The following is a 23,692-nucleotide window of genomic DNA, read 5'->3' on the forward strand; positions in this document are numbered from 1 at the left end:
CCTCACACCTGCTTGAGGGGCTCCAGTATTCAGCCTAGAACTGGGCGGGTCTCTAGAGAGAAGCTGGGGCTACTCTGAGGAGGGGCCCTGTTAGGGAACAGACCCTCAAGGAGTCTCTGGGGACAACCTCTTAGTGGCATCTCTTAACGAAGTCTCTTGCACGTCTCTGGAGGTTCAGGGTGGGGGGTGATGGGAGTCTTCTTGGCTTCTCTCTGGAAGGTTCTTTAAGGAGGTCTCAGGACCTCAGTCCTAGCTCTCACCTCGGCATGGCCGCAGGCTGCAGAATTCAGCCTCCATGGTGGGGCCTTGGCACTCAGCACCCCCAAAGGCAGCTGGGGGTGCAGTGCCTGCCCGGAAACGGCGCCGAATGCCCACGTTGCAGCTGCGGCTACAGAGACTCCACGGGGTCCAGGGACTCCAGCCACAGGCCACTGCCAGGGCGTGTTGGGGGCAGAGGGCAGTGTGTGTGAAACCAGGTCAGTCTTTTCATACCCTAACTTCCCTGGGGACCACCGAGCTCCCAGGCGTTTATCTCACAAGGGGCTTAACTCCCCTATGGTCCCTGAGGACCCACCACTGCCCAATTCCTGTGCCCCAAGCATGGGGGTACCTGGGCAGTGCTCCGAGGTGCATGCCATCTCCCCGGAGACACAGGTGCTGCAGAGAGAGGCGGCAGTAAGGCTCTACCTGGCCATCACGGCCACAGTCAGCCCTTACCCCCAGGGAAGCAGCTGAAGCCACTGCAGAAGAGAAACCCGAGGGTCTGGGGTGTGAAGCCGGCTGCCCACGCCCTCTGTGAAGTTCACGATGCACCCTCAGTGAGCCCCACAACACCCAAGCTCTGTGCTGTCCTTTGTCCCAAGGTCTCATCCATTTGTATTTATTGGGAAATGACCTCGAGGGCCGGGGCAGGGAGGAGGGATTTAGAGAGAGCTGGAGTTCTTCTAGGAGGGAGAACTGGGTACTTCTCCACACTTGCTGTTCTCCCCAGTACATGTTTTAAAGCCTATTTATCAAATACTGGAGGTCCCAGAAAAAGATCAGAGAGACAAAAAGTGAGAAAGAAAGGACAGGAGGGAAGAAGAATGAAGGAGGAGGAAATCGAAGGAGGGGCAGGGTATATAAAGTAAAAAGTAAGAGGGAAATGAAGAATGGCCCGGGTGCAGTGGCTCATGCCTGTAATCCGAGCACTTTGGGAGGCTGAGGCAGGTGGATCACTTGAGGTCAGGAGTTGGAGACCAGCCTGGCCAAATGGTGAAACCCTGTCTCTACTGAAAATACAAAAATTAGCCTGGCATGACGGTAGGTGCCTGTAATCCCAGCTACTAGGGAGGCTGAGGCAGGAGAATTGCTTGAACCCGGGAGGTGGAGGTTGCAGTGAGCTGAGAGGCAGAGGTTGCAATGAGCTGAGATCACACCACTGCACTCCAGCCTGGGCGACAGAGCAAGACTCCATCTCAAAAAAAAAAAAAAAAAAAAAAAAAAAAAAAAAAGGAAACGAAGTGAAAGAAAAAGAAAAAAGAGAGAAATGGCTTGAGCACCCTCTGCTGGCAGGTCCTGATGTCAGCTTGGTGGGCACTTGAATGTTTCTGAACAGAAATCAAGTGGATCCCAGGTATGAAATTATATTCAGGAAAGAGAACCAGAGAAAGCTGTGATGAGAGGTTAGACCCCTTCCCATCTCTAGTTCTATCACAAATCGCTCCATTGATCTGAGACCCAATCTTCCCATAAGTCAAATGGGGATGACCACTCGCTCTAGTATTCCCAGGACCCTGCCTGGCACCCGTGGCTGCTGTGTTGTGTTTGGGGAACGGAGCACCCCACCACGGGGTGTGTTCGTGGGAGGGAGCCCACGCCTGCCCACCCCTAGATCCCCGGCCCCTCTCCCACCCTGCCCCGACGCTATGACCCACCAGTTGTTGCAGGAATCCAGGCGAGCCATTGCTCCTGGTGCATAGAGCTGCCCGTGCAGCTGGCAGGGGCACTGACTGCGGGGCAGGCAGCTAGCATTGTGCAGGAAGAGACCAGGGGGGCAGGTGCAGCCAGGGGCGCAGAAGCCCGAACACTCTATCCCAGGGCCGTGCGTCAGGCACAGCCGAGGGCAAGGACCCCCCTCCTGGCGACACTGCTCTGCTGAGCGGAACACCATGTTCTCTGGGCACTGGGCTGGATAGGAAGACAAAGCAGGTCTCAGCAGGGGCAGGAGGGATGGGAAGGGATGGGAAGGGATGGGAAGGGATGGGAAGGGATGGGAAGGGAAAGGAGGCAGAGGGGCGGAAGGGAACCTGCAAGCAGGGCATGGGGCGGCAGCCTGCCGGGCCATAGTGTGCTAAAGAAGCCACGCCTCCTGCCCCTACCCTCACAGCTTTGCTCCAGTGTCTGGGATGGCACCAGTACACAGTCACGGCTTTGCTCCATTTTAATACAAATATTCTTGAAAACAGACCACGAGGACTCTAGTCATCTGGGATAGAAGGAGCGCTCAGAGGACGAGAGAGAGTAAGGAAGGGGCCAGGGGCTTCAAAGTACGAGCTCTGCTCCCCCACGATTCTGGCCGTGAGTGTGTTCTGCCCAGAGGAAGGCCAGTCTGACTCCCTCGGGGAGCCTGTTCTCTGGGGAAGGAGGCTTGCCTCCACCAAAGAAGAGCAAAGGGCTGAGGGGCTACAGCTGCTGGGACCTGGTCCCAGGCAGGTGGGAGAGGCAGGGAGCTAGAAGAGACACAGGAAATCCCAGGCTCCGTTAGCTCCAGGCATTACCTGGCCTGGAGTCAGAGGACAGTGATGGGCAAAGGTGAGGGTGGGGAAAAGGTCAAAATCCCCAGAGCTGGGCCAGGGAGGCCCACTGCAAAACAGGCAGAGAGTCTGGTACCTGTGCAGGGCTGCGTGTTGCAGTCCCTGGTCTGACTGTGGGGTCCTGGGCACGAGGTGTCCCCAGGAGCCAAGCTGGAGCAGCTGCGCCCACGTGTCTGGATGCCTCCGTCACAGGGGGCTGAGCAAGTGGACCAGGGAGCCCACAGACCCCAGATGCTTGGCACTGCCAGGAAGAGCCCAATCCAGAGTCACAGACACCGGCACGGCAAAGACAGTCCAGGGCAGGGCATTGTGGGGCTGGAGCTGTGTAGCTTGCAGAGTCTTAACTGCAGCCTCTAGCTCCCACCAACATCTACCACTCAGGCTGGCTTCCTGGGTGATGGCTGGGGTGGGAGAGGCTTAAGGACAACAGCCAGGTTTGCTCCAACCCTTGGCCCCCCCTCCAGGTATCTAGAACCGGCTCAAGGGGGCATTCTTCTTTGCTTCTCATCCCACCCCAGTGTCCGAGCCACACCTGAGCCTGAGGGGGAGTACCTGGGCATACAGGGGGGCTGCAGGGCTCCTCCTGGGTGGCCTCTCCTGGGCAGGATGAATCCCCAGGGCTGGGGCAGAGTCGGGAACGACTGCGCCAGCCAGGGCCCCCTCCGGGGACAAGGCAGCTCTGGGAGCAGGAGGACCAGGAAGTCCAGGGCGTCCAGCCCAGCACCTCTGCGGAGGGTGAACAGGACAGGCCATTTGTGCAAAGGCCTTTTCTGGCAGGGCTGGGGAGGGTCTGGGAGCCTGGGTTAGGTCTGAGAAACTAGGTGGGCAGAAGAGGGCTCACAAGGAGGGAGGCTGCTCTGGGCTCAGGGTGCAGCCTCTGCCCCTTCTCAGCTCACTTGCTGGGACCCCCCCTCCAGTCCTTTTTTCTGTTTTGGGGGGTTGAGAACAGGACCTGTCAGCTGGAGTGCAGTGGGCATGCTTATCACTTGCTGCAGCCTCTACCTCCTAAGCTCACGTGATCTCCCATCTCAGCCTCCCGAGGAGCTGGGACCACAGACGTGCGCCACCACGGCCAGCTACATTTTTTATTTTTTTATTTTTTTTAGAGATGGGGTCTCTCTCTGTTACCCAGGCTGGTCTTGAACTCCTGGCCTCAAGCAATCCTCCCACCTTGGCCTCCCAAGGTGCTGGAATTACAGGCGTGGGCCACCGCACCCGGCCTCCAGCCCCACTTCTCACCCTCAGAGCCAGGCACGGAGCCTCCTGTGAACCTGGGCTCGACTACATTCCCACATCTCTCTCCTGGACTCGGACAGCACCTCAGCAGGAAGGACCACCAAAAATCCTCATGTTCCCCCCAGATCAACGCTTCCTGATCCTTCTATGCCAGAAACTAATTAAGAGTCCCTGTGGACACTGTCAATGTCCCACCAGCCACTCCCCACTGGCCCCTCTTTCCCTCCTACTGCAAAGATCCTGGCCCAGACCCCAGATGCGCCCTGCCTCTCTCTTCCCCCTCCCCTCCCCCACTCCTCTTTCTTTCCCCTTGCCCACCTCATCCCATTGCCCTGCACACCAGTGAGGCTGGGTTTGCTCTGCAGAGACCTCCATTGACACAGGCACTGTCTGAGGGGCACCCGGTGGGTGGAAAGAGAGAAACCATCTGGCACCTTCATCTGGCCTCTAAATGCTGCTGCTGGCCTCCCTCAAACCCTCAGCCTCACCTCTCTCACCCAGCTCTGCAGTCGCCTGCTCCACCCAGGCCAGCCTGCTCCTGGCGCCCGGGCAGTCTGGGCGGGAGTCTCTGCCTCTCCCTATCAAAGCCCCTCCACCAAGGCCAGTTCAAGGGCTGCCTCTCAGACTGCAGAGGCGTTACCGATCCCCCACATAGAGTGGCCAGTGGGTCTCATCCTGTGTGTTCCCAGGGTGCAGAATTGGGATGAGGAAGAGGGGGCTCCTGCATCCAGGCTCCCTGCCATACCTGTCCCACACTCTGTGTGGCAGCCCTGCAGTTCCTGCCTGTCACCTTCACAGGGGGCGCCTCCCCAGGCTGCCGGAGGGTTGGAGGGAGACCTGGGGAGAGAGGCAGCCCTCAGCACCTGCTCTGCTCTCTCCCTGCCCTCACTCCTGCCTTCTTCATCCTTCATCACCTGTCCACCATCTTCCCCCTACCGCCCCCTCAGGGCTAGCCTGGGTCCTTGCCTCCCTGGCCCCCACCATTCCTTCTCACACTGCCGCCCACCCGCTGTCACACACCTGAACCTGGCCCTCACTCCAGAGCCACAGGAGCGGTCGCAGGGAGCCCAGGAGGACCAGGCTGACCAGCCGCAGGGCAGGGGGCAGCCCCCTGGTTGGCACAGCAACTCCCCCTTCTCACACACACTGCAGGGGAGGGAGAGGCTGAGGAACTGGTCAGGGCTGGGGAGACCCCGGCACAGTGCCCTCCCTGGCGCGGCCGCCCTCACCATTGGCTGCAGTTGGCCAGGACGAAGGACACCCCCGGCCACTTCAGCTCTTCGCCCACCAGGCAGGGGCACTCAGAGAGGGGCAGGCAGCGAGTGTCATGCAGAAGGAGTCCCGGGGGACAGCGGCATCCTGGGTGTGTGTGGAAGAGGGCACTCAGCCCCAAGGGGCACAGCAGTGAGGGGAAGCTGGAGACTGGGGGCTGGTGGGCCTGGGTGGGCACCCCACAGTCTCCCTGCAGGCCAGGTCTGCCTCACCTTCCATGCAATGCCCACTGCAGCTTCTGTTAGCCTTGGGATCCAGGCAGGAGCGTGGGCACGGGGGCACTAGCCCCTTCTGGCACAGATCAGCACTCACATACACACGGCCCAGCTCGCAGTCTGGTGGGAGATGGGCACTAGGTGAGCCTGAGTGCTCGGAGGTCCAACTACCTCATGCCCACAGTGCTCTCTCCCTGCTCCCAGCCCAACTCACCCTTACCTGTGCCACCTGAGCAGGGCTGCAAGCTGCAGGGTACCCTCTCTTGGGAGGGCCCGGGGCAGGGGGCACCATTATTCTTGGGTGGGGGGTCCATACAGCTTCTCCGGCGACTCTGATGGCCACCCCCACAGGAGACACTGCAGGGCCCCCAGGCCTCCCACATGGCCCATGCCCCAGCCACTGTTGGGGAAGGAAGACCATCAGGAGGGGCCCAGGAGACACAGGCTATGAGAGAGTAGCCGGAGCCAGGGCTCCCCTCCTTCCCCAGCCTGGGCAGTGGCCAGCAAGGCAGCCAAGGGCCCTGCCCCGGGCACTCCACAGCTCCTCTTCTGTCCCAGAAAACCTCCCCTAGGTGGCAGGTGCCTGGAGAAAGGGCTCTAGGTGCCTCCCAGGACAAAAGCTCTGCTCCCCGGGAAGGGGCTGGGACTGCGGGAATCCTGGGGAGAGCTGCCCTGATGGCAGCTGTAGGGCCATCACAACCAGGGAGGAGCCAGGGTGGGGCTGAAGAGGCCCCTGTATGGGGAGCCCCTCTCTGCCATGCATAGAAGTGGGTGAGGGCCACTCCCTTGGATTGACGGAATAAAAGAGTGACAAGGCCTTCAGCATGGCACCCAGGGACAAGTGGCACAGCTGGCTGACACCTGAGGCCCGGCTCCAAACACCCCCACACGTCATCTCCCTTAATCCTTGCAGTGCCTTCTGAGGCAGGAATGACCATTATTTCCGGCTATACACAAGAACCTGAGTCTCGGCTCAGGCAGGAAAGGGGGGCAGGGCTGGCTGGGAGGGTCCCAGATGGAAACCCACCCCAGGTTTCCCACCTGAAGGTTCCTGAGGAGACTGGATGGGGGGCTTCCCCACTTCCCTCTGGGAGCAGGGGCTTTCCTGAGGGAAGGCTGGGGTGCAGGGTTACCTGGGCAGGCCTGCACAAAGCAGGACTGGCTTCGGAACCGGTCAGGTGGGCAGCTGCCCCCTGGCAGAGGAGGCCGCAGCAGCTCCTGGCGCTGGAAGGTGAGGCCCAGGCCACAGCTGCGGCTGCAGCTGCTCCAGACAGACCAGGGGGCCAGCACGCAGTCCACTGCAGGGGAATAGGGGCTGGGGCTCAGAGGGGCTCATGCAGGAGGGGGCCCTCAGGGCTGCCCCTGCCCTTGCTGGCACGTACCACAGCCATCCTCGTCCGAGCCGTCCTGGCAGTCAGGCCGCAGGTCACAGCGCCGCTCAGCAGACAGACACTCCCCGCTGCCACAGCTCAGCTGGCTTGGGGAACAGAGGGCCCTTGAGGCTGGAAGCCCAGGCAGGGCCATGGTAGGCACCGTGAAGGGCACAGTGCTTGCTGCTCACAAGGCAGGGAGAGAAGGGAGCCACATAAGTAGATTCCTGACAGGATGATACACTCAGCCCATTAACTCAGGCCAAGAGCCGAAGTGAGCTTGCTGACTGGAGCCCCTGGCCTCCCCTTCCTACTAATGCCTCCTGCATCCCATGCCCAGAGCAGGCTTCCTTTCATGATGTGTTGGTAAGATCATGGAGTCTTTGGTCTACACAAGCTCTCACACAGAGATTCTAGATGCTTAGGTACCTTCTTTCTGAATGTATACTCCCTGGGGTGGCCATTCTTGTGATTAACATTTGATTTCTTTGGTCATGATTGGAAGACTAAGCTTTGATCACAGTGATCTACTTTGCATGGATGGATGGATGAATAAATGAATAGATGGATATATGGGTGGGTAGATGGAAAGATGGATGGATAGATGGGTGGGTGAATGGATGAATGAATGGGTGTATGGGTAGGTGAGTGAATGGATGGATGAGTGAGTGCATGGATGGATGGGTAGATGAGTGAGTAGGTGAATGCATGGGTAGCCAATGAATGGATGAATACAGGGGTGGGTAGATGAATTCATGGGTGGATGGATGGGTGGCTGATAGATGCATGGGTGGGTGTCAGATGGATGGATGGATGAATGGATGGGTGGATGGATGGGTAGCTGACAGATGAATGGATAGAGGGGTAAGTGGATGGATGAATGGATGGATGGGTGGATAGATGGGTAGGTGGACGGATGGATGGGTGGCTGATGTATGGATGGATAAATTGAAGGATGGATGGGTGGACTGATGGATGGATGGGTAGATGGATGAATGGGTGGCTGACTGGATGGATGGCTGATGAATACATGAATAGAGGGGTAGGTAGGTGGATTTAGATGGATGGATGGATGGATGGATGGATGGATGGATGGATGGATGGATGGGTGAATAGATGGATGGATGGGTAGATAGATGCATGGTGGCTGGCTGGATGGGTGGATGGATTGAGGGATGGATTTGTGAGTAGACAGATGGATGATAGGTGGCTGATGAATACATGGATAGAGGGGTAGGTGGGTGGGTAGGTGGGTGGGTGGGTGGGTGGATGGATGCATGGATAGATGGATGGGTGGGTGAGTGGGTGGGTTAGTGGATGGGAGGGTGGGTAGACGGAAAGATGGGTGGCTGATGGATGGATGGATAGAGGGATAGGTAGACTGTTGGATGGGTGAGTAAATAGATGAGTCTCTTCAAAGGTCAAACAGGTTTTATAAAACAGGCTGAGACCCAAGGCCTGTTCTATTCCCCATCTTGACCATACCCAAAGACACGCACACTTCTGTTTTTACCCATTCTCTCTATTCCCTGCTGCCCAAGCCTCTCCAAAATCCTTTCCAATATGAGCTACAAATGAGGGCAGATACTTTCCTACACTGAAGGATAAGTGCCACCCCCTACCCACAGGATGGCAGGCCCTCCAGCAGCTCACCGCAGTGCCTCTCGTCGGAGCCGTCAAGGCAATCCTCCCTGCCATCACACACCTGCGCCTGTTCCACGCAGCCCAGCACCTCACAGGGCATCTGGCCGGGGCCACACCGCACAGGTGGGAAGGGCCCTGGGGCGACACTCTGGCCTGTGGGCACCACCACAGCTGGCTGACCAGTCACTTGGCCTGCCCTATCCTTTCTCCTTCCTCACCTCCCTGAAGCCCCCAACCTCCCTCCTCTTGGCATCTGCTATTCCTCACTCTGCCTATCTTGGGATAATAGAAAAAGGGTAAACTGGGCTAGGACGCTTGGGTCCTCCCCAAAATGACCTTGAGCTGTGTGATCTTGAACAAAGGGCCTCTGTCCCCCTCACAAGGAAGGTGGGCTCACAGAGGCTTTGCACACAGGTAGAAGGGCTTGGTGTCTTACCAGCAGGGGTCGCTGGAGTCACTGGGCGTGGGGGCAGCACCGTCACAGCTGCCATACCTGGTGGCAGGGTCCTAGCCTCCATCTGGGATATGGGGGTGGTGGTCACCATCTGCATGGATTCCCCATGGTGAGGTACCCCAGAGGCTGGGCCAGGACTCACGGGCCTTGTCTCTGTGGGTGGAGGTGGAGGGAGGTGAGGCTTGCCCAGCTCCCCTTCCCAGGAAAGGAAGATGGGGGCCCTTGAGAGGGTATCCCAGGCTTCTGGGTGGTGCAAAGTAATCACAGGTACTGCAGACCACACCCCACCTTCTGAGAGGCCTTGGATCAAAAAAAATCCAAGGAGCACAAGAAGGGCTTTGGCTGAAAGTAGAAGACTTGTTTTGATCTGAGATTTTTATTCTATTCCCCAAAAAGAAACACGTGGCAACTTCCAAGTTCAAACTCACCATAAAATAAGATATTTAGGGAGAGAAAGAACTGAGGTCATTTTAACACAGCAGCAGAGGGAGTAAACACTACCATAGACTCAGGGTGAGTTCGTTGTTTCTGTTGTAAACAAACAAACAACAACAAACTGATTTTGGGCTTCCTGGCAGCTACAGTGAAAAGAGTTAAGAGTCTCATTTTCTGGCAAGAGATGCATTCAAAGACAGCTTTTTTTTTTTTTTTAGAACCAGACTGAGAATGAAATTAGAATGTATCCCGTGGGTCTGCATGTTATGGATCTGAGGGGTAGAATCAATTGCTTTGTCTGCTTTTCACAAAAGACACAGAAACAGTCCGGCCAGGTTCTGAATAACTTCCATCAGAACTCACAGGGAGGGGCCACAGTTGTCTATAAGGCCTTCTAGTGTCACAGATGGGGAAAAGCTGAGGCCCAGGCAGGTGGCACGGTGAGGCACAGGGGAGGATGAGCCAGAATGAAAGAGCAGCCCCGGCGCCCTCACCCTCCTTCCTCTCCAGCCCCTGCTGCCCCAAGCCCCACCCAGGTCCTTCCCATAGGGGCTAGAAATGAGGGCAGGAACTCCCCCACACCAAAAGCCCTCTTACCGCACCCCATCCCCGCAGGACAGCAGGCCCTCCAGGAGACAGCTGTCTGCTGGCTAGCAGGGAGGTGAATAATCAGGTAGCTCCAGGGAGGCCGGTTCACAACCAGGCAGAGCCCTTTCCTTTCTTATACAGGAGCACGCCAACTTCATGACCACATCCAACCCCCGTGCCCACTTAAGAAACATTTGCTGCCAGCAAATGCTTCAGAAAGGGGGGCCTGGCTCTCTGGATGGTGAGCAGAGGGAGTGCAGGGTGCAGTCAAGTGGCCTCCCACCCCCATGGGGGAGACATGTCCTGACCAGGCATCTGGGGAGGCAGCCACATTACTGGGCACAGGCTCCGTCCTGGGAGCTGGCCTGGAGCCACCCGCCCTGCCTACCTGCAGCCCACATACCTTGGAATCCCAGGGGGTGGGCAGGGGCAGGACCTGGTCATGTCCAAAGTGACCAGTGTCTCCTCCCTGAGCCAACCCTGTGACTCTCTCGGTTGTGGGGAAGTCAGGGGTAAGGGGATTTGAACCCCTGAGATGTAACTGCCCCTGGCTCTGGAAGAACAGGTGGGACAAGGGTTTGGGGGGGTCTGGAGTCTGTGCACACACCTGTTGGGGACGTGGGGGACTCCTGTCCGGGAGGCCAGTGCTCAGTCTCTGCCAGGCCCTGCAGAGGGAGAGGGCTGAGCACCCTGCACAGTCCCAGGCCCTGAGGGCAGCTCCCATCCCCTGAGGATACAGCCTGGGCGCTCACAGTCCCAGCACTGCTTCCTGTCCATCTTCCTCCCCCACAGCCCAGGGCAGATCTGAGGATGCAACTGCGCTTCCAGGCACCAGCCCACTGCCCTCAAGGAGCTCAGGGACTTTATTCTCAGAACCCACCATGGTGATCCATTTCAGCTCTTGCCCCTCAAACTCCCCTTCCCCCCATCCAATGCACATGTCCCCCCCACTCCACCCACACACTCTGGGTTCCTGACCAGGCTATTCCAGGTAGGAAGATGCTCCGCGCCTTCTTCTCCACACTACAGACACCCCTCTCCAGCCCTCAAGTCTTGTCCCGGAAGCCCCTGGGGACCCGGGCACAGGGCTCTGTTCGGCTCTGAGCACCAGATGCCCTGGTGCCTGCCCCGTGGGCATAAGCTCCCTATCACAGGTTCAGGTTTCTCTTGTCCCCAAACCCTTCTGGGCCCTCGCTCTCCCTGCACATCTCTGCATCTCTGTGTTGCCCCAGCCCTCAGCCCTCTGCCAGGCACCGGGAAGCCTCCTGAGAGCAGTACCAGGGAACACACAGGAGGAAATGCTGCGGAGACGGGAGATGCCGCCGGCTGGTGCAGGAGCAGAGCTGGTGAGGCCTTGAGGCAAGGTCCCTGTACCCTCACTCCACCCTCTGGGCCCAAGGCTCCACACTCACCTCCCCGGGCCAGTGCAGCAGCTGTCCCGGCTGGGCGGAGGAGAGGGCCAGGGTCTTGGCTGTGGAATGGAATCTGGGGAGAAAAATAGCCAAAAGGGCTCCAGGGGCCCTGCCAGCACCAGTGCCCCGCTTCCAGGCAGGGGCATCAGTGTGCTTTTGCTGGGCCTGGGGTCTTTGCTGGGGTGGGCATCCAGGAAGGACTCTGCCCACTGAGGGTGGACAAAGGTGATGTTCCCAACAGTAGCTTCCAACTTGACCGTGGGTTAGAATCACCTGAGGGGCTTGTAAGACACATATTACTGCGCCCCACCCCTGCAGGTCTGGGCGGGCCCGAGAACCTGCCCTTCTAACAAGTTCCAGGTGCTGCCAATGCTGCTGGTCCAGGGCCCACACCTGGAGAACCCCTGCATCAACTATGAGAAAGGCAGGGAATCCTAGAATCCAGGTGGGAAAGGGCCTTGAAGGCACCCAGCTGCAGCTCCTCAGCATGCAGGGTCTGGGCACCTGGGGGATGAAGGCAGCATCGGGCCCCTCCCACATGGCTGTCCCCTCGAAGGCCAGGCCAAGGGCGTGAGCTGCACACAGCCGGCCACAGTATACCTGCCAGTGCCCTCAGGTAGCAGCACACAGCCCTCCTCGTCCGAGCCATCCTTACAGTCCAGAACACCGTCGCACAGGCGCCCTCTCAGGGCACACTCACCACTGGCACAGCGGAGTCCAACCCCTGGGCACAGAGGTGCCGGTGGGGACCCTGTGTGGAGGACGTATGGCTGAGGGCTCCTCCCATGGCCCCTCTCTCTCCTGCCCTGCCACCCGGGTGCAACCTGTACCTGGCTCACAGCCCAGCAGCTCCACCCGCAGGGGGACATCGCTGTGGTGGGCATCGCGGGGCCACACCCTGACAAACCTCGCCTGCACCATCTGGCCAAAAGTCCATACGGCAGGGTCCAGGTCGTCCCAGTGTCTGGGGAAAAGCTGCCGGCAGAGGATGCTGCTGACTGAGCTTCACCTCTTTCTCAGGCTGACCTCATGACTTTGAGTGACCCCACTTTTTCCCCAGTTTTCACGGCCATCCCAGAGCCATGCCCCCCACCCTGGCAGTAGGAATTGGGCTCTCAAGGCTGGAGGGAGCTGGTCCTGGACTGAGCTCCTCCTGCTGAGCTGGAGGTGACCCGAGGGCAAAGGCCAGGTCCTATTCACTGCTGTGTCCCCAGGGCCTGGCTCGGCACCTGGCACAGAGCAGGTGCTCCTGAAACAGCTAAGACTTAACACATAGCATGGACTGATTCCTACCGCTTCGTGCGGTTTGTCTCCAGGAAGGATGCAAACCCCCTGAGGGGAGGGCTGTGCCCAGGCTGCTCTCCACAAAGACCTGCGGGGGTCTGGGCTCCCAGAGGCCCTCAGTGAACTTGGTGTCTCCACACCCTCTCTCCCTCGTAGGTTTCACATACCTGCCCTGAGTCTGAGCCACTTGGATGGTTTCCAGCATCCATGTGACAGTGGCACCCAAGCCTCAGCTCCACAGAGCACAGTCCCTGCTACTCACCAGGTATTCAACAAGCATCAAATGCAGGCCATGCCCCTCAGGGAGACTGGAAGGCCCTTGGGGACAAAGACTATGGAACCCACAAAAGGGCATGGTGGGCCGCTGGCCCCATCGGCCTTGGACGGGTGGTACCTTGGGCAGGGGCAAGATGCCAGGCAGGATGTCATGATAGTCATGCCAGCGTAGACCATTGCTGCTGAACTGGAGTGAGAAGCTGGTGGCAGACGCGTTGGAAGAGCCAGTCTCTGGCACTATGATGCCTGGGGAGGGAGGGGCCAGGGTAAGAGCACAGGTCAGAGCTGAAGGAGCTACACCTGCCCCCCACCATCACCACTGCCTCCCCTCAAGCACTGCCCTCCTCACTGACCAGTGAGGTTCCGGGGCTGAAGCAGGTCCAGCTGCAGGTAATGGGGCCGAGTGTGCCACTTGGCATAAGCATGCCCTCCAGCACGCCATCCGTGAGGCCTGGGCTCCTGGGTGGGAGCCCCCATGAGGGCAGCCTGGGTGGGGTGTTCCAGCTGCTGGGACGATGCATGCAGACTCCCCTCGGCCAGTCCTGCCAGCCCCAGGGGAGAATAGCAGGGGTCTGGGTGCAGAAGAGAGAGACAGGCTGGAGTAGGGTAGGACAGAGGGTGGCAGGAGTCTTCAGGGACACGGTGAGGAAGTTGCACAGGGAGCTAGGGGATGTGAAAGGCTCACACGGGTGACTTTGGCCCAGGGAGGGAAGAGTCAAGAGAGGCAACTTAAGATAGGATGACTCCCAGATCCTTAGGATGACCATCCACTACGTGCAGGGCAAGGAGGATGTCCCCGAGGGCCTGTTTCCCCTCCCAGATTGGACAATCCCTGGGCAGCGTGGCCCCTCTCAGCACTACACAGCACTGCACACATCCCTTACCTCCTGGTGGAGGCAGAATGTAAGTGGCCAAAGGGAATCCGATCTGGGGACTGGGAGCCGGAGCTGCAGCAGGAGTGGCCATGGGCTGGACTGTCTGGTTCTCTCCTGTGGGAGGAGACTTTAGGATCAGGAGACAGAGACCAAGAGGCTCACAGTTCCTGGCCCAGCACTCAGGCCTCTCCCCACTTCTTGAGCACTTTCTCCCTGCTGACTTCCCAGGAACAACTTCCTAGCTGGGAAAGGTCCCTCCTCCTTCCCTTGGTGTGAATCAGGGGCTTTCACGTCCACTGAGTATTTAGAGAACATAGAGTAAAACTGCCAGCCTGAAACTATTTTCAGCCCAGGACCCAGCAACTGCAGTTCCTAACACCAAAAAGGTGCAGTTTGGCTGACACCAAAAAGGTGCAGTTTGGCTGACACCAAAAAGGCACCTTCATGGGCATTAGAAAGGGGTTGCCTCTGGATGAAAGCAGCTCTGTGGGCTGGAGTCTAGGCCCCAATCACCAGCTAACTTGCACAGTGAACAACCTGTGCAACTGAGTATGCTGGCTCTGTTTTAACCTCAGCAACTTGTGGATGCACTTTTAGGATAAGAAAGCTGCAGCCTGACCAATATGGCAAAACTCTGTCTCTACTAAAAATACAACAATTAGCTGGGCATGGTGGTGCATGTCTAAACCCAGCTACTCAGGAGGCTGAGGCATGAGAATCACTTGAAGCCAGGAGGCAGAGGTTGCAGTGAGCCGAGATCGCACCACTACACTCCAGCCTGGGTGTCAGAGTGAGACCCTGTGAGAGAGAGAGAGAGAGAGAGAGAGAGAGAGAGAGAGAGAGAAACCTGGACCCATAAATGCATCCATTTCAAGCCTTTGTATTTTCTTATTTCATTTATAACTCATTTCTAGGCAAAGATACTTTTGAAAAGTCCAACTTAACTTTGTCTTGGCTGTTCTAAGATGAAAAGAAAAGCAACCAGAGCAACCAGATCTGAACAGAACCAGAGGAAAGAGAACACCTCAAAGGTGGCACCATGGGGGAGGCAGAAAGCCCCCAAAGCACAGGAAGGCAAGGCGGACGGAGAGGGAGGGCAGAGAGAACCCTTCCCACCGTGAGGCCCCTCCTTCCCTTGGCATGCAGAACTCAGGCTTCCCGCCACCCTGAGGCTGGGGTATCCAGCCACCTCTGCTCAGTGTCCCGGTTCCCTCTCAGCGATCCCACCAGTTGTCCTCCCCCGGGGCTTCCTTGTCATTTCCCAGGCACACTCACCAGGTAGGGCACAGTGGCAGCATGATTCTCCCGTTCCCTCCACCAAGACCCAGCCCTGCAGAGACACAGAGGTCAGGCCGCCTGCCTATCTCCAACCCACTCCACCAGCCTCCACACCCCTCCAGCTCTGCCCACCACACACTCCAATGCCCTCACCTGGGGGCAGCTGCCGAGCGGGCAGTAGGGTGAGCATTGTGCGGTGAGGTTGTGCAGACACTGGCACACACTGCAGGGGCCCCCACGCCAGCGTTCCCCGACACGGTGGACCTGGCCCTGGTGCTCACACCCCTCACAGGGCTCCGTCTGGCACCTGAGAAGGGAGGGATATCCCTGACCTGGTGGCGGGGCTTGCTCGGGGTAAACAACTCTCCTGGTTTGCCTGGATTGAGGACATTCCTGGGACTTGGGACTTTCTGTGATAAAACTGAGAAAGTCCTGGGAAAACAGACATTTGGTCACCCTATAAGCCCACTCTGCCTCTGCGCCTGAGACATTGCAACTGGCCCAGAAGAAGGTCAGGGAAGCAATTTGTGCCAACACTGCAGCCAGTGCAGCAGGTCCCAGAGGGGGCTTGGGAGGCAGCTATGGCAATAGCCCCCTGCAAGCCTCAGCCCAGGAATTCAAGCTGAGTTTGTGAAGCTGCATCTGCGGGCTCCGTCTACCCACCTTCAAGACCTAGAAAGCATAAAACTAGAGAAGGGGGAGGCCAGCAGTCCCCAAAGAGGTTCTGGGATTCCTGGGGTTTAGACAGGTAGGGACACAGGGCAGGGGTTCCAAACTGGGGCTGTGTGGTGGATGTGGAAGGGGCACACAGGAGGCTTCCAAAGTGGGAGGTGGGGTGCGGGTCAAGGTCCCTGCAGGTCCCCCAGTGGGTGGGGAACAGAGCACCTGCGTGCCTTGCGGTGGATGCCACGGCACTGGCGACCTCGGCCGGAGGGGCGGGGGTTGTTGGGGCTCCGGAAGGACCACTGGATGCTCTGACTTCCACAGGGGCCCAGACACTCAGCCCAGGGCGACCAGGAGGACCAGCCACAGTCCACTGAGGGAGGGCCAAAAGTCAGGGCCTAAAGGAGGTGGTGGATGCACAGCTGGGAGGTGGGCCTGAAGGAGGGTGGGTGCACAGGGAGAGGACTAGGGACCCCGAGGGAAGGGCCTCACCAGCACAGTCCGGGTTGAGTCGGCAGCGTCGGGGCCTCCCGTCTTGGCAGATGCAGAGCCGGCAGTCGGCCTTGATGCGTTGCCCGGGCCAGTAGCGGGCGCCGTCCACCAGGCAGGGGCACTGCCGGGGCCACACACACCACCCCTCGCTGCCCAGCACCTGCCCTTCTGGGCACCAGCAGCCTAGAGGGGGCCCAGGATGAGGCTTCCATGCAGAGGGCTGTCGCCACAGATGCACACCCTGGAGCCAGCGCCTGGGCCCAGAGCTCCCTTACCTGGGCTGCCACAGGGCCGATCAGGTGGGCACATGACCTGGCCAGAGATGTCATCACAGGTCAGTGGGCAGGGGGCACAGGGCTGGAACATCAGCTCCCCAGAGCAGGTGGCATTGGGGCAGCTGTCCTGAGGGCAAGGCTCTGAGAGAAGCCAGAAGCAGAGGTCAGAGGTCAGGGAAGGGAGCTCTGCGGAGGTGACGGCCTCCCACCAGCAGTGCCATCCTCTCTTCCACTCACTGGTCTGGCGGGTGCTGTGCGGGCCTCCGGGCAGTGCAGCGCAGGTGCGGCCCCCGTTCTGGGGTGGGTGGCACTGCCGTTGCCGTGTCATGGTGCCCCTGCATGGCTCAGAGCACACAGACCAGGGAGACCAGGCGCTCCATTCACCGTCCACTGCGAGGCAGGGGGACAGGGCAAGCAGTGGGGACCATGGGTGAGGGCTGAAGGCCTAGTGGCCTTCTTCTCCCTTCCTCTATCCAGGCCCCACCACCCCAGCCCCTCACCTGGGCAGGCTGCTGTGAAGCAGGTCTGAGACTGGTGCTCAGGCCCCGGGCAGTGCTGTAGCACCAGGAGGCCGAGTGGGGAGCAGCGGCGGCTCCGGCCCTGCCCCCCGGGCCCACATGTCCGGCTGCAAGGTCCCCACGGGCTCCAGGGGCCCCAGGCCCCACAACCCTGCTCTTCTGGAGAGGGGCCTGCCTGCCCTGACCCTCCACAGTCAGGTTGCCCATCGCACACCTGGGGAGGGAGTGGGGTCAGGGCTCCTGTGCTGGGGGCAACATGGCACTGCCGCCTCCACCACCCACTCCCACCCTCACCAGCTGGAAGCCTATGCAGGTGCCATTGGGGCAGGTGTATTCTGGGCAGGGAAGCCCTGTCCTGTTGGGGCCTCCTGGGGCTGGCAGCCCCCCTGGGAAAGAAGAGGAGAGAAAACACAGTGAGCAGGGGGTGTGAGCTGCGTCCTGGGCCCAGCCAGCAGGGCCTCCCTTAGGGAACAGAGCGTCCTCACCACAGTCCAGCTCGTCCTCGCCCTGGGGACAGTCTGGGATCCCATCACAGAGCTGCTCAGGGGTTAGGCACAGCCCCGGAGCCACACCACAGGGAAAGAGGCCAGGGCACGGAGGCAGCTGGGTGGAGCCTGCGGGCACCATGAGATGTCCTGCTCCGCTCCTATCCCTTCCTGCCCTCTCCCTGCAGAGGGGCAGGAAGGTGGATGGGAGGCAGCAGGGCAGGCCAGCCCGGGAGGAGCTGGGGCCTGTGGACAGCTCCCTCTAGGGGGAGGTAGGCAGGACCTGAAAGGCTGGCTTGCAGTGACACAAAGCGTGTGCTCAGGTCTGGTGGGGAATCGCTGATGGCGGGACCCCTCCAAACAGACACACTCCCCAGCCCTGCAGAGCCTTTGCCCACCCTCTTATCCCTTCTTGGCCAAGTGTGGGCAAAGACAAAGCCCCTTTCTTCTCTCCCCTGAGCCTAGGTGGGAGGGCAAAAACATTTCAAATAAAGTTTCACGAAAAAGATCATAGGAACGCAAACACGGCCCAGCCTCGCATGCCCCCAAACCTAAATCGCTCTGGCTGCCGCGCCCACCTGTACCTCAGGAGGCGAAGGTGGGGGTGGTGCTCGGGAAGAGGTGGGCCAGCCGGCTTGGCCAGCGGGGGGCCGCGCACGGCCCGGGGGCGCGGGAGCCTCACCGCAGGCGTCGGGGCCCTCGTCCGAGCCGTCGGGACACTGCCGCACGCCGTCGCACAGCTGCTCGGGGGACACGCAGTGAGGGCCGCGGGCGCAGGGCGCGTCGTGCGGCGCGCAGGGCTCTTCGCAGCCGCGCTCGTCGCTGCCGTCGGGGCAGTCCTCCTCCTGGTCGCAGCGCCAGCCCCGCGGGATGCACTCGCCGCTGCCGCACCGAAACTCGAAGGGGCCGCAGGGTGGCGCTGCGGGGAGCGTCCGCGCTGCATCCTCCGCCGGCGAGCGCCCTTCCCATCCCAACCGCACACAGGTCAGTCCTTCCACGCCGCCGCTCCCCTCCCTGCTCCAAGTCCCTTGGCCATTTCCTGGGCCTGGCCCTAACCCACCTGCAACCCATTCCCGAGAACAATCCCTCCTGCATTTTGCTGCCCTGTTGGTTTTCCCAAAGCTCTCCCCTGGGTCAAGAATTTCCATGAGACTCCCTGCAGCTGGGAGGGAGGCCTTGAACGCCAGGAAAGAGTGTAGACTCTTTGAAACGCCATCCACTTCATTCACTCCAGTGCCTTCGGGAGTCTCCCACTGTGCCTTGCTCCTTCCCATGCCAGAGCAGCGCCACAAATGCCTCTCTCCGAGGTTTCCAAGCCACTAGCTTTCCCACCTCTTCCCTCCAGGAGACTCACCAGGGCTAGCGCTGGCCAGGGAACTTGGCGCAGTGTCCAGGGAGCCAGGGGAGGGGCCAGGCAAAGTACCAGCAGGAGGCGTGGGCAGAGAAGGTAGGGGGCAGTGTCCCGGCCCCTCATCGGCTCCATCTGGGCAGTCCCAGACTCCGTCACACAGCTGGATGGCCCCCAGGCAGGTGCCATCGACACAGGACACCTCCCCGGGGACGCAGGTCACCTGCCCTGCAGCCAGAAAAGAAGAGCTGGCCCTGGGGCACTGCCCTGTACTGTTTGGGGTGCCCCAACTCCCACACCCTGAGGACCAACTTCATAGCAGGAACCTGGCAAAGGAGGGGGGAGGCGAAGTCGGGGCTCTTGAGATGGGCCTTGCGGGAGGGAGTGCCGGGTAGGCTGGTTTCCAGGGTGGGGACAACTCACCCAGGCAGGACTCCTCATCTGCGGCGTCCGGACAGTCAGGATGCCCATCGCAGAGCAGGGCCGGGGGCAGGCAGCGTCCATCGGCACAGGCCAGCAAGCCCTGGGGGCACGGGCAGCCCCGCTCATCTGTGCCATCTCCACAGTCATCCTGGCCATCACAGAGCAGGGCCAGGGGCAGGCAGTGGCCGGAGCTGCAAGTCATCTGCCCCTCCCCACAGCCTGGGGCGGCACAACCTAGCACGGGGCAAGCAGGCAGGCTCAGGACGCTGCTGTAGGGGCCCAGAGAAGCCCTGAACCCCAGAGGGACCAGAACACCCTCTCTTCCCTTCATCCCTCCAAGCCACAGATAGTCCCTGGCAATGGGAGCAGCAGCTAAAGAAGCCACTCCAGGACAGCTGCCTTGGCCCCAGGAAACTCAGTTACATGTGCGAGGACTGACCAACCCTGTCGCTTCCACACATGAGCAAAGACACTCACCCTCCTCATCAGAGCCATCGCCACAGTCGTCCTGGTTGTCACAAAGCCACCCATGGGGCACACAGTGCCCATTCTCTTGGCACAGGACCTCTCCCTCTGCACAGCCAGGCGCCGGCTCCTCACAGCGGCCACCGTCACCCCCACAACGCCATTGACCTTCCTGGCATGTGCTGAGCACACAGCGTCCTGGGATCAGCCACAGGCTGGGCTTGGCCCAGTGCTCCTTCAATAGGTGCCCCCCAAGGTGACCTCCCCACTCACCAGTTCCCGCAGTCCTTCTGCAGCACAGACCCCGGCGGGAAGGAGTTGCTGCCCCACTCACAGGGGCAGGAAGCTGGCTCCAGGCAGGCTCCTCCTGAGGCCACAGAGTACAGGGCTCAGAGCAAAAGGGCACAGTGGCCCCTTCCCAGTCTCAGTGCCCCTCCCCTCTGCCCTTTGTCACTCTACACACCGTGCAGCAGAGTCCCCTCGGGGCAGAAGCAGCCCTCCACACAGGCCACCACCTGGCAGTGCCACCCGGGCTCAGGATGCTGCTCATGGCAGGTAGGGGGACACGTGGGGCCACAGGCCTCATACACCTGTCCCCCTTCACACTGCAGGGCTGGGAGGAGAAGAGAGAGCCTTGGATCACCGAGGCACAAGGGCAGCAGGATGCAACCACACCAGGCTGGCTGCCCAAGGTGACCACCATGGAGGGCACGGGGCATCTGGTGTAGACCTTGGGCAAGACCCCCCTGGGCCTATGTGTACCATGTCAGCTCTACTCAGCAGCCGTTCTTGCATACATGGCTCATCTAGAAAAGCGTCTGGCACAGAGTAAGCACTCAATGCACAGCTTGCCCTTGAATGAATGAACGGCCGTCTTGTGGGACAGGAGAAGCTCTTTCAAGACGCTGAGCCTGTGGCAGTGGCAGGATTGAGCACTGGGGACTGAGGGCAGGGCACACTCACGGCAGAGCTCCTGGCTACGCCAGCGCACATGGTACCCATGCCGGGCACACTCATCTGCGTAGGTGGCAATGGCCGAGCAGAGGCACTCACAGTCACCCCCTGAGTCGCAGCTGTGGGAGGAAGTATTCAGTCCCGGCACCCCCTCTGCACGCCCTGGCACCCCCACCTCGACCCCACTCCAGGTTGTCCCCTCCTTACCCGCAGGCGTCATGCAGGCACCACTCATAGTGCTGCTGCGGGGGGACCTCTGCGTGGCATGATGCGAAGAGGGGCTGCAGCAGCGCCCCGCAGCGGGCCCGAGCCCAGCCAGCCCGGTGTGTGTTCACCTGCAGGCACAGGGTGGCGTCTCCAGCACAGTGGACTAGCGGACACCCTCCCCAGCCCTGCCTCCAGGAACCTCCCTTCCTGCTTTCCCACCCTCACTCACCACGCAGGGATGTGGCAGGTCTCCTGGCTCAGGGCAGAGGGCGCTGAGGCGCCAGGAGTGGGCGGCCAGTTCAGCTGTGGGCTCCAGGACGCCCTGGCGGCTCCGCAGATCATTACTGGCATCTCCATCAAAGTCACCACACAGCCCAGCCACGCGACCACGGAACTGAGGGGACAGTTGCACCAGGACCCGAGTCCCTGGTGGCAGGCAGCATGGTTAAAAGTGATGCCACAAGCCCTTATCTGGGCCAGAAGACCCAGGGTCTGTTTTACCACCACCAGGTACCAACCCACCAGGAGGTGTGGTTACCTCTTTTGTGGGGGGATGATTGGCGATGATAAATGAAGAGACCTACATTTGGGGGGCTCAAGGTGGGAAGTAGGAGCCTATTTTCCTAACTAACACCAAGCCAAGGGCTGGGGGGAGGGAAATTCTCCATCAGGTCAGATTCCGGGAAACCACACTCCAGGATGGACTGTGAGACTCAGGAGCACCAGCCTCGGTGGCGGCAGGCTGGGAGGGCGGCCCAGCGGCTCAGAGCCAAGTCTATATGGGGGTTATCTGGGTTTCCGTCAGTTCTGCAGAAGCAGTTAGATATGACATATAAACCAACTGCTTATATGGGTGATGGGAAGTTAGGATATTTATTTTCATTTCGCCTTTCTAAAACTTGGTATTTTCTCAATGTTTCCCTTGGTGTGGAAGGATTGCTTTCATAATGATGAAAAAGATAATTATGAAAACCTAATTTTTAAAAAAAGTTTTTTTCTCGCTCTATTGCCTAGGCAGAGTGCAGAGGGGTGATCACAGCTCACTGCAGCCTCGACCTCCCAGGCTCAAGCAATCCTCCCACCTTAGCCTCCCAAGTAGCTGAGACTTCAGACGCGCACTACTATGCCCGGCTAATTTTTGTGTTTTTTATAGACAGGGAGTCTTGCCATGTTCAACCCAGTCTGGTCCCGAAGCCCCGGACTCAAGAGATCTGCTCGCCTCAGCCTCCCAAAGTGCTGGGATTACAGTTATGAGCCACTGCACCTGGCAAAAAACCTAATTTGGGAACTCGGACCTCTTGCATGGACTGGAAGGTAGGGGTGGCACTGGGCTGGGCATGGGGCAGGGCGAGTGCCGGCCAGGCAGGGAGGTAAAGTGAGAGCTCAGAGTCCTAGCCTGGCTGTCGGCTTAGCTCTCAGCCTAGAAATCTGCCCTGTGGAGGTGTCAGGGGCTCAGTGGAGGGAGACCAGGAGGAAGGAGGGTCAGGCGTTGGGAGAAAGAACTTGGGGTGAGTCCAACCCTATAGTGCTAAGGTGGGGCACGGGTCTGATGGTTGAGGGAGGGCAGGGGCCTGACCTCCGTCCCAGAGCAGGGTGAGGCCCAGGCGGGTTGAGAGCAGCAGGAAGAGGCCAGCACGACGCAGGCTCAGCCCGGGGCCTGTGTAGACCTTGGGGGGCGTCACGCTCAGCCCATTCACTGTCACTGCCCGGCCTGTAGAGGAAGAGAGGCATTCAGGCCCTACTTGGAGGAGAGGGTCCTCCAGATCCTCATGAGGCTCTCTAGCTCCCCCACTGAGCCCTTCTTTTGCTTCTCTACCTATGTGACCTTGGGCACGTCATTAGACTTCTCTGGGACTTAATTTCTGGGAGCCTTCTGGTATTATGAGTCCCACCCAAGAGGAGAGGCACCAACCCCATGGCATGGAGGGCAGCCACGCCTGGTAAGGAGACTGCCAGCAGTGGGCAGACACAGGGAACCCCATCCCCGCCCACCTTGCACAGCTGGGAAGCTATACAGGTGTGCCCCTCCCTGGCAATGTCACCCTTCAATGTTGCAGCCACCTCTGAGCATGTGCACAACAATGCCCTCCAGACGCACGGCCAGTGCTTTGGTGCAGGTGAGACCGCTGGCCCCACAGGGCAGGTTCTGGGCAGAGACTGTAAACAGGCCACTGGCCTCTCGCACCAGCAGATACTCGCAGGCCCCAGGAAAGGTGAAGGCCAGTCCATCAAATGTCATATAGTGGGGGGCGCCTGATGCCTGGCACCGCCCACTGCACCGCTGGCCTGTGCAGTGCCACTGCCGGCCCCGGCACACGCTATGGGCAAGGTGGGGGAGACAGAGTCACTGAGGACAGGGCCCTGGGGCTGGATCCAGGGGAGGCAGCTGGTCCAGGTTCCAGGCAGTTTCAGCAGCCCTCGGGGTGGAGGGGTCCTGCAGGGCCCTCTGGCCCAGGCCAGTCTGAATACCCCAGCCCCCACCACCCCAACCCCTTCTGGTGGAGGGAAGGATGATGTATGGGGAGCCATGGGCCACAAGGCCAAAGGGTTAGAGGTCACGGCAGCTGGGCATACCAAACGTTGCAGTCTTCCTGGATGGTGGCGTTGGGCGGGTACCACTGCCCACTGTGACGGCAGGGACAGAGGTCAGGAGGCACACAGCGCTCGTCCTGGGCAGAGGGCAGGAACAAAAGGCACCATGTAGGGGCATGAGGGGAGCAGGGCAGTG

At 59.8% G+C, this 23,692-nt stretch overlaps 1 protein-coding gene across 1 annotated transcript in view; it reads right to left on the reverse strand.

The window, feature by feature from the left end:
* SSPO (SCO-spondin) overlaps window positions 1-23,692 on the reverse strand; it is a 59,308-nt gene that overhangs the window by 24,718 nt on the left and 10,898 nt on the right. Inside the window, 42 exon segments of the mRNA XM_071094274.1 lie at window positions 261-431; window positions 611-657; window positions 1,917-2,169; window positions 2,872-3,036; window positions 3,348-3,521; window positions 4,777-4,868; window positions 5,052-5,177; window positions 5,261-5,390; window positions 5,516-5,638; window positions 5,739-5,918; window positions 6,652-6,816; window positions 6,901-7,071; window positions 8,542-8,685; window positions 8,969-9,139; window positions 10,617-10,674; window positions 11,422-11,494; window positions 12,022-12,172; window positions 12,252-12,396; window positions 13,100-13,227; window positions 13,335-13,553; window positions 13,866-13,970; window positions 15,132-15,186; window positions 15,288-15,441; window positions 16,020-16,170; window positions 16,290-16,472; window positions 16,565-16,705; window positions 16,802-16,954; window positions 17,065-17,296; window positions 17,377-17,468; window positions 17,568-17,696; window positions 18,250-18,486; window positions 18,922-19,143; window positions 19,339-19,572; window positions 19,816-19,985; window positions 20,077-20,170; window positions 20,267-20,416; window positions 20,767-20,876; window positions 20,965-21,092; window positions 21,194-21,390; window positions 22,541-22,675; window positions 23,026-23,282; window positions 23,539-23,633. Of these exon segments, the coding sequence (XP_070950375.1) occupies window positions 261-431; window positions 611-657; window positions 1,917-2,169; window positions 2,872-3,036; window positions 3,348-3,521; window positions 4,777-4,868; window positions 5,052-5,177; window positions 5,261-5,390; window positions 5,516-5,638; window positions 5,739-5,918; window positions 6,652-6,816; window positions 6,901-7,071; window positions 8,542-8,685; window positions 8,969-9,139; window positions 10,617-10,674; window positions 11,422-11,494; window positions 12,022-12,172; window positions 12,252-12,396; window positions 13,100-13,227; window positions 13,335-13,553; window positions 13,866-13,970; window positions 15,132-15,186; window positions 15,288-15,441; window positions 16,020-16,170; window positions 16,290-16,472; window positions 16,565-16,705; window positions 16,802-16,954; window positions 17,065-17,296; window positions 17,377-17,468; window positions 17,568-17,696; window positions 18,250-18,486; window positions 18,922-19,143; window positions 19,339-19,572; window positions 19,816-19,985; window positions 20,077-20,170; window positions 20,267-20,416; window positions 20,767-20,876; window positions 20,965-21,092; window positions 21,194-21,390; window positions 22,541-22,675; window positions 23,026-23,282; window positions 23,539-23,633 (6,310 nt within the window).

This window comes from Macaca nemestrina, chromosome 4, assembly GCF_043159975.1.
Source record: "Macaca nemestrina isolate mMacNem1 chromosome 4, mMacNem.hap1, whole genome shotgun sequence".
In the NCBI taxonomy this organism is placed as follows: domain Eukaryota; kingdom Metazoa; phylum Chordata; class Mammalia; order Primates; family Cercopithecidae; genus Macaca; species Macaca nemestrina.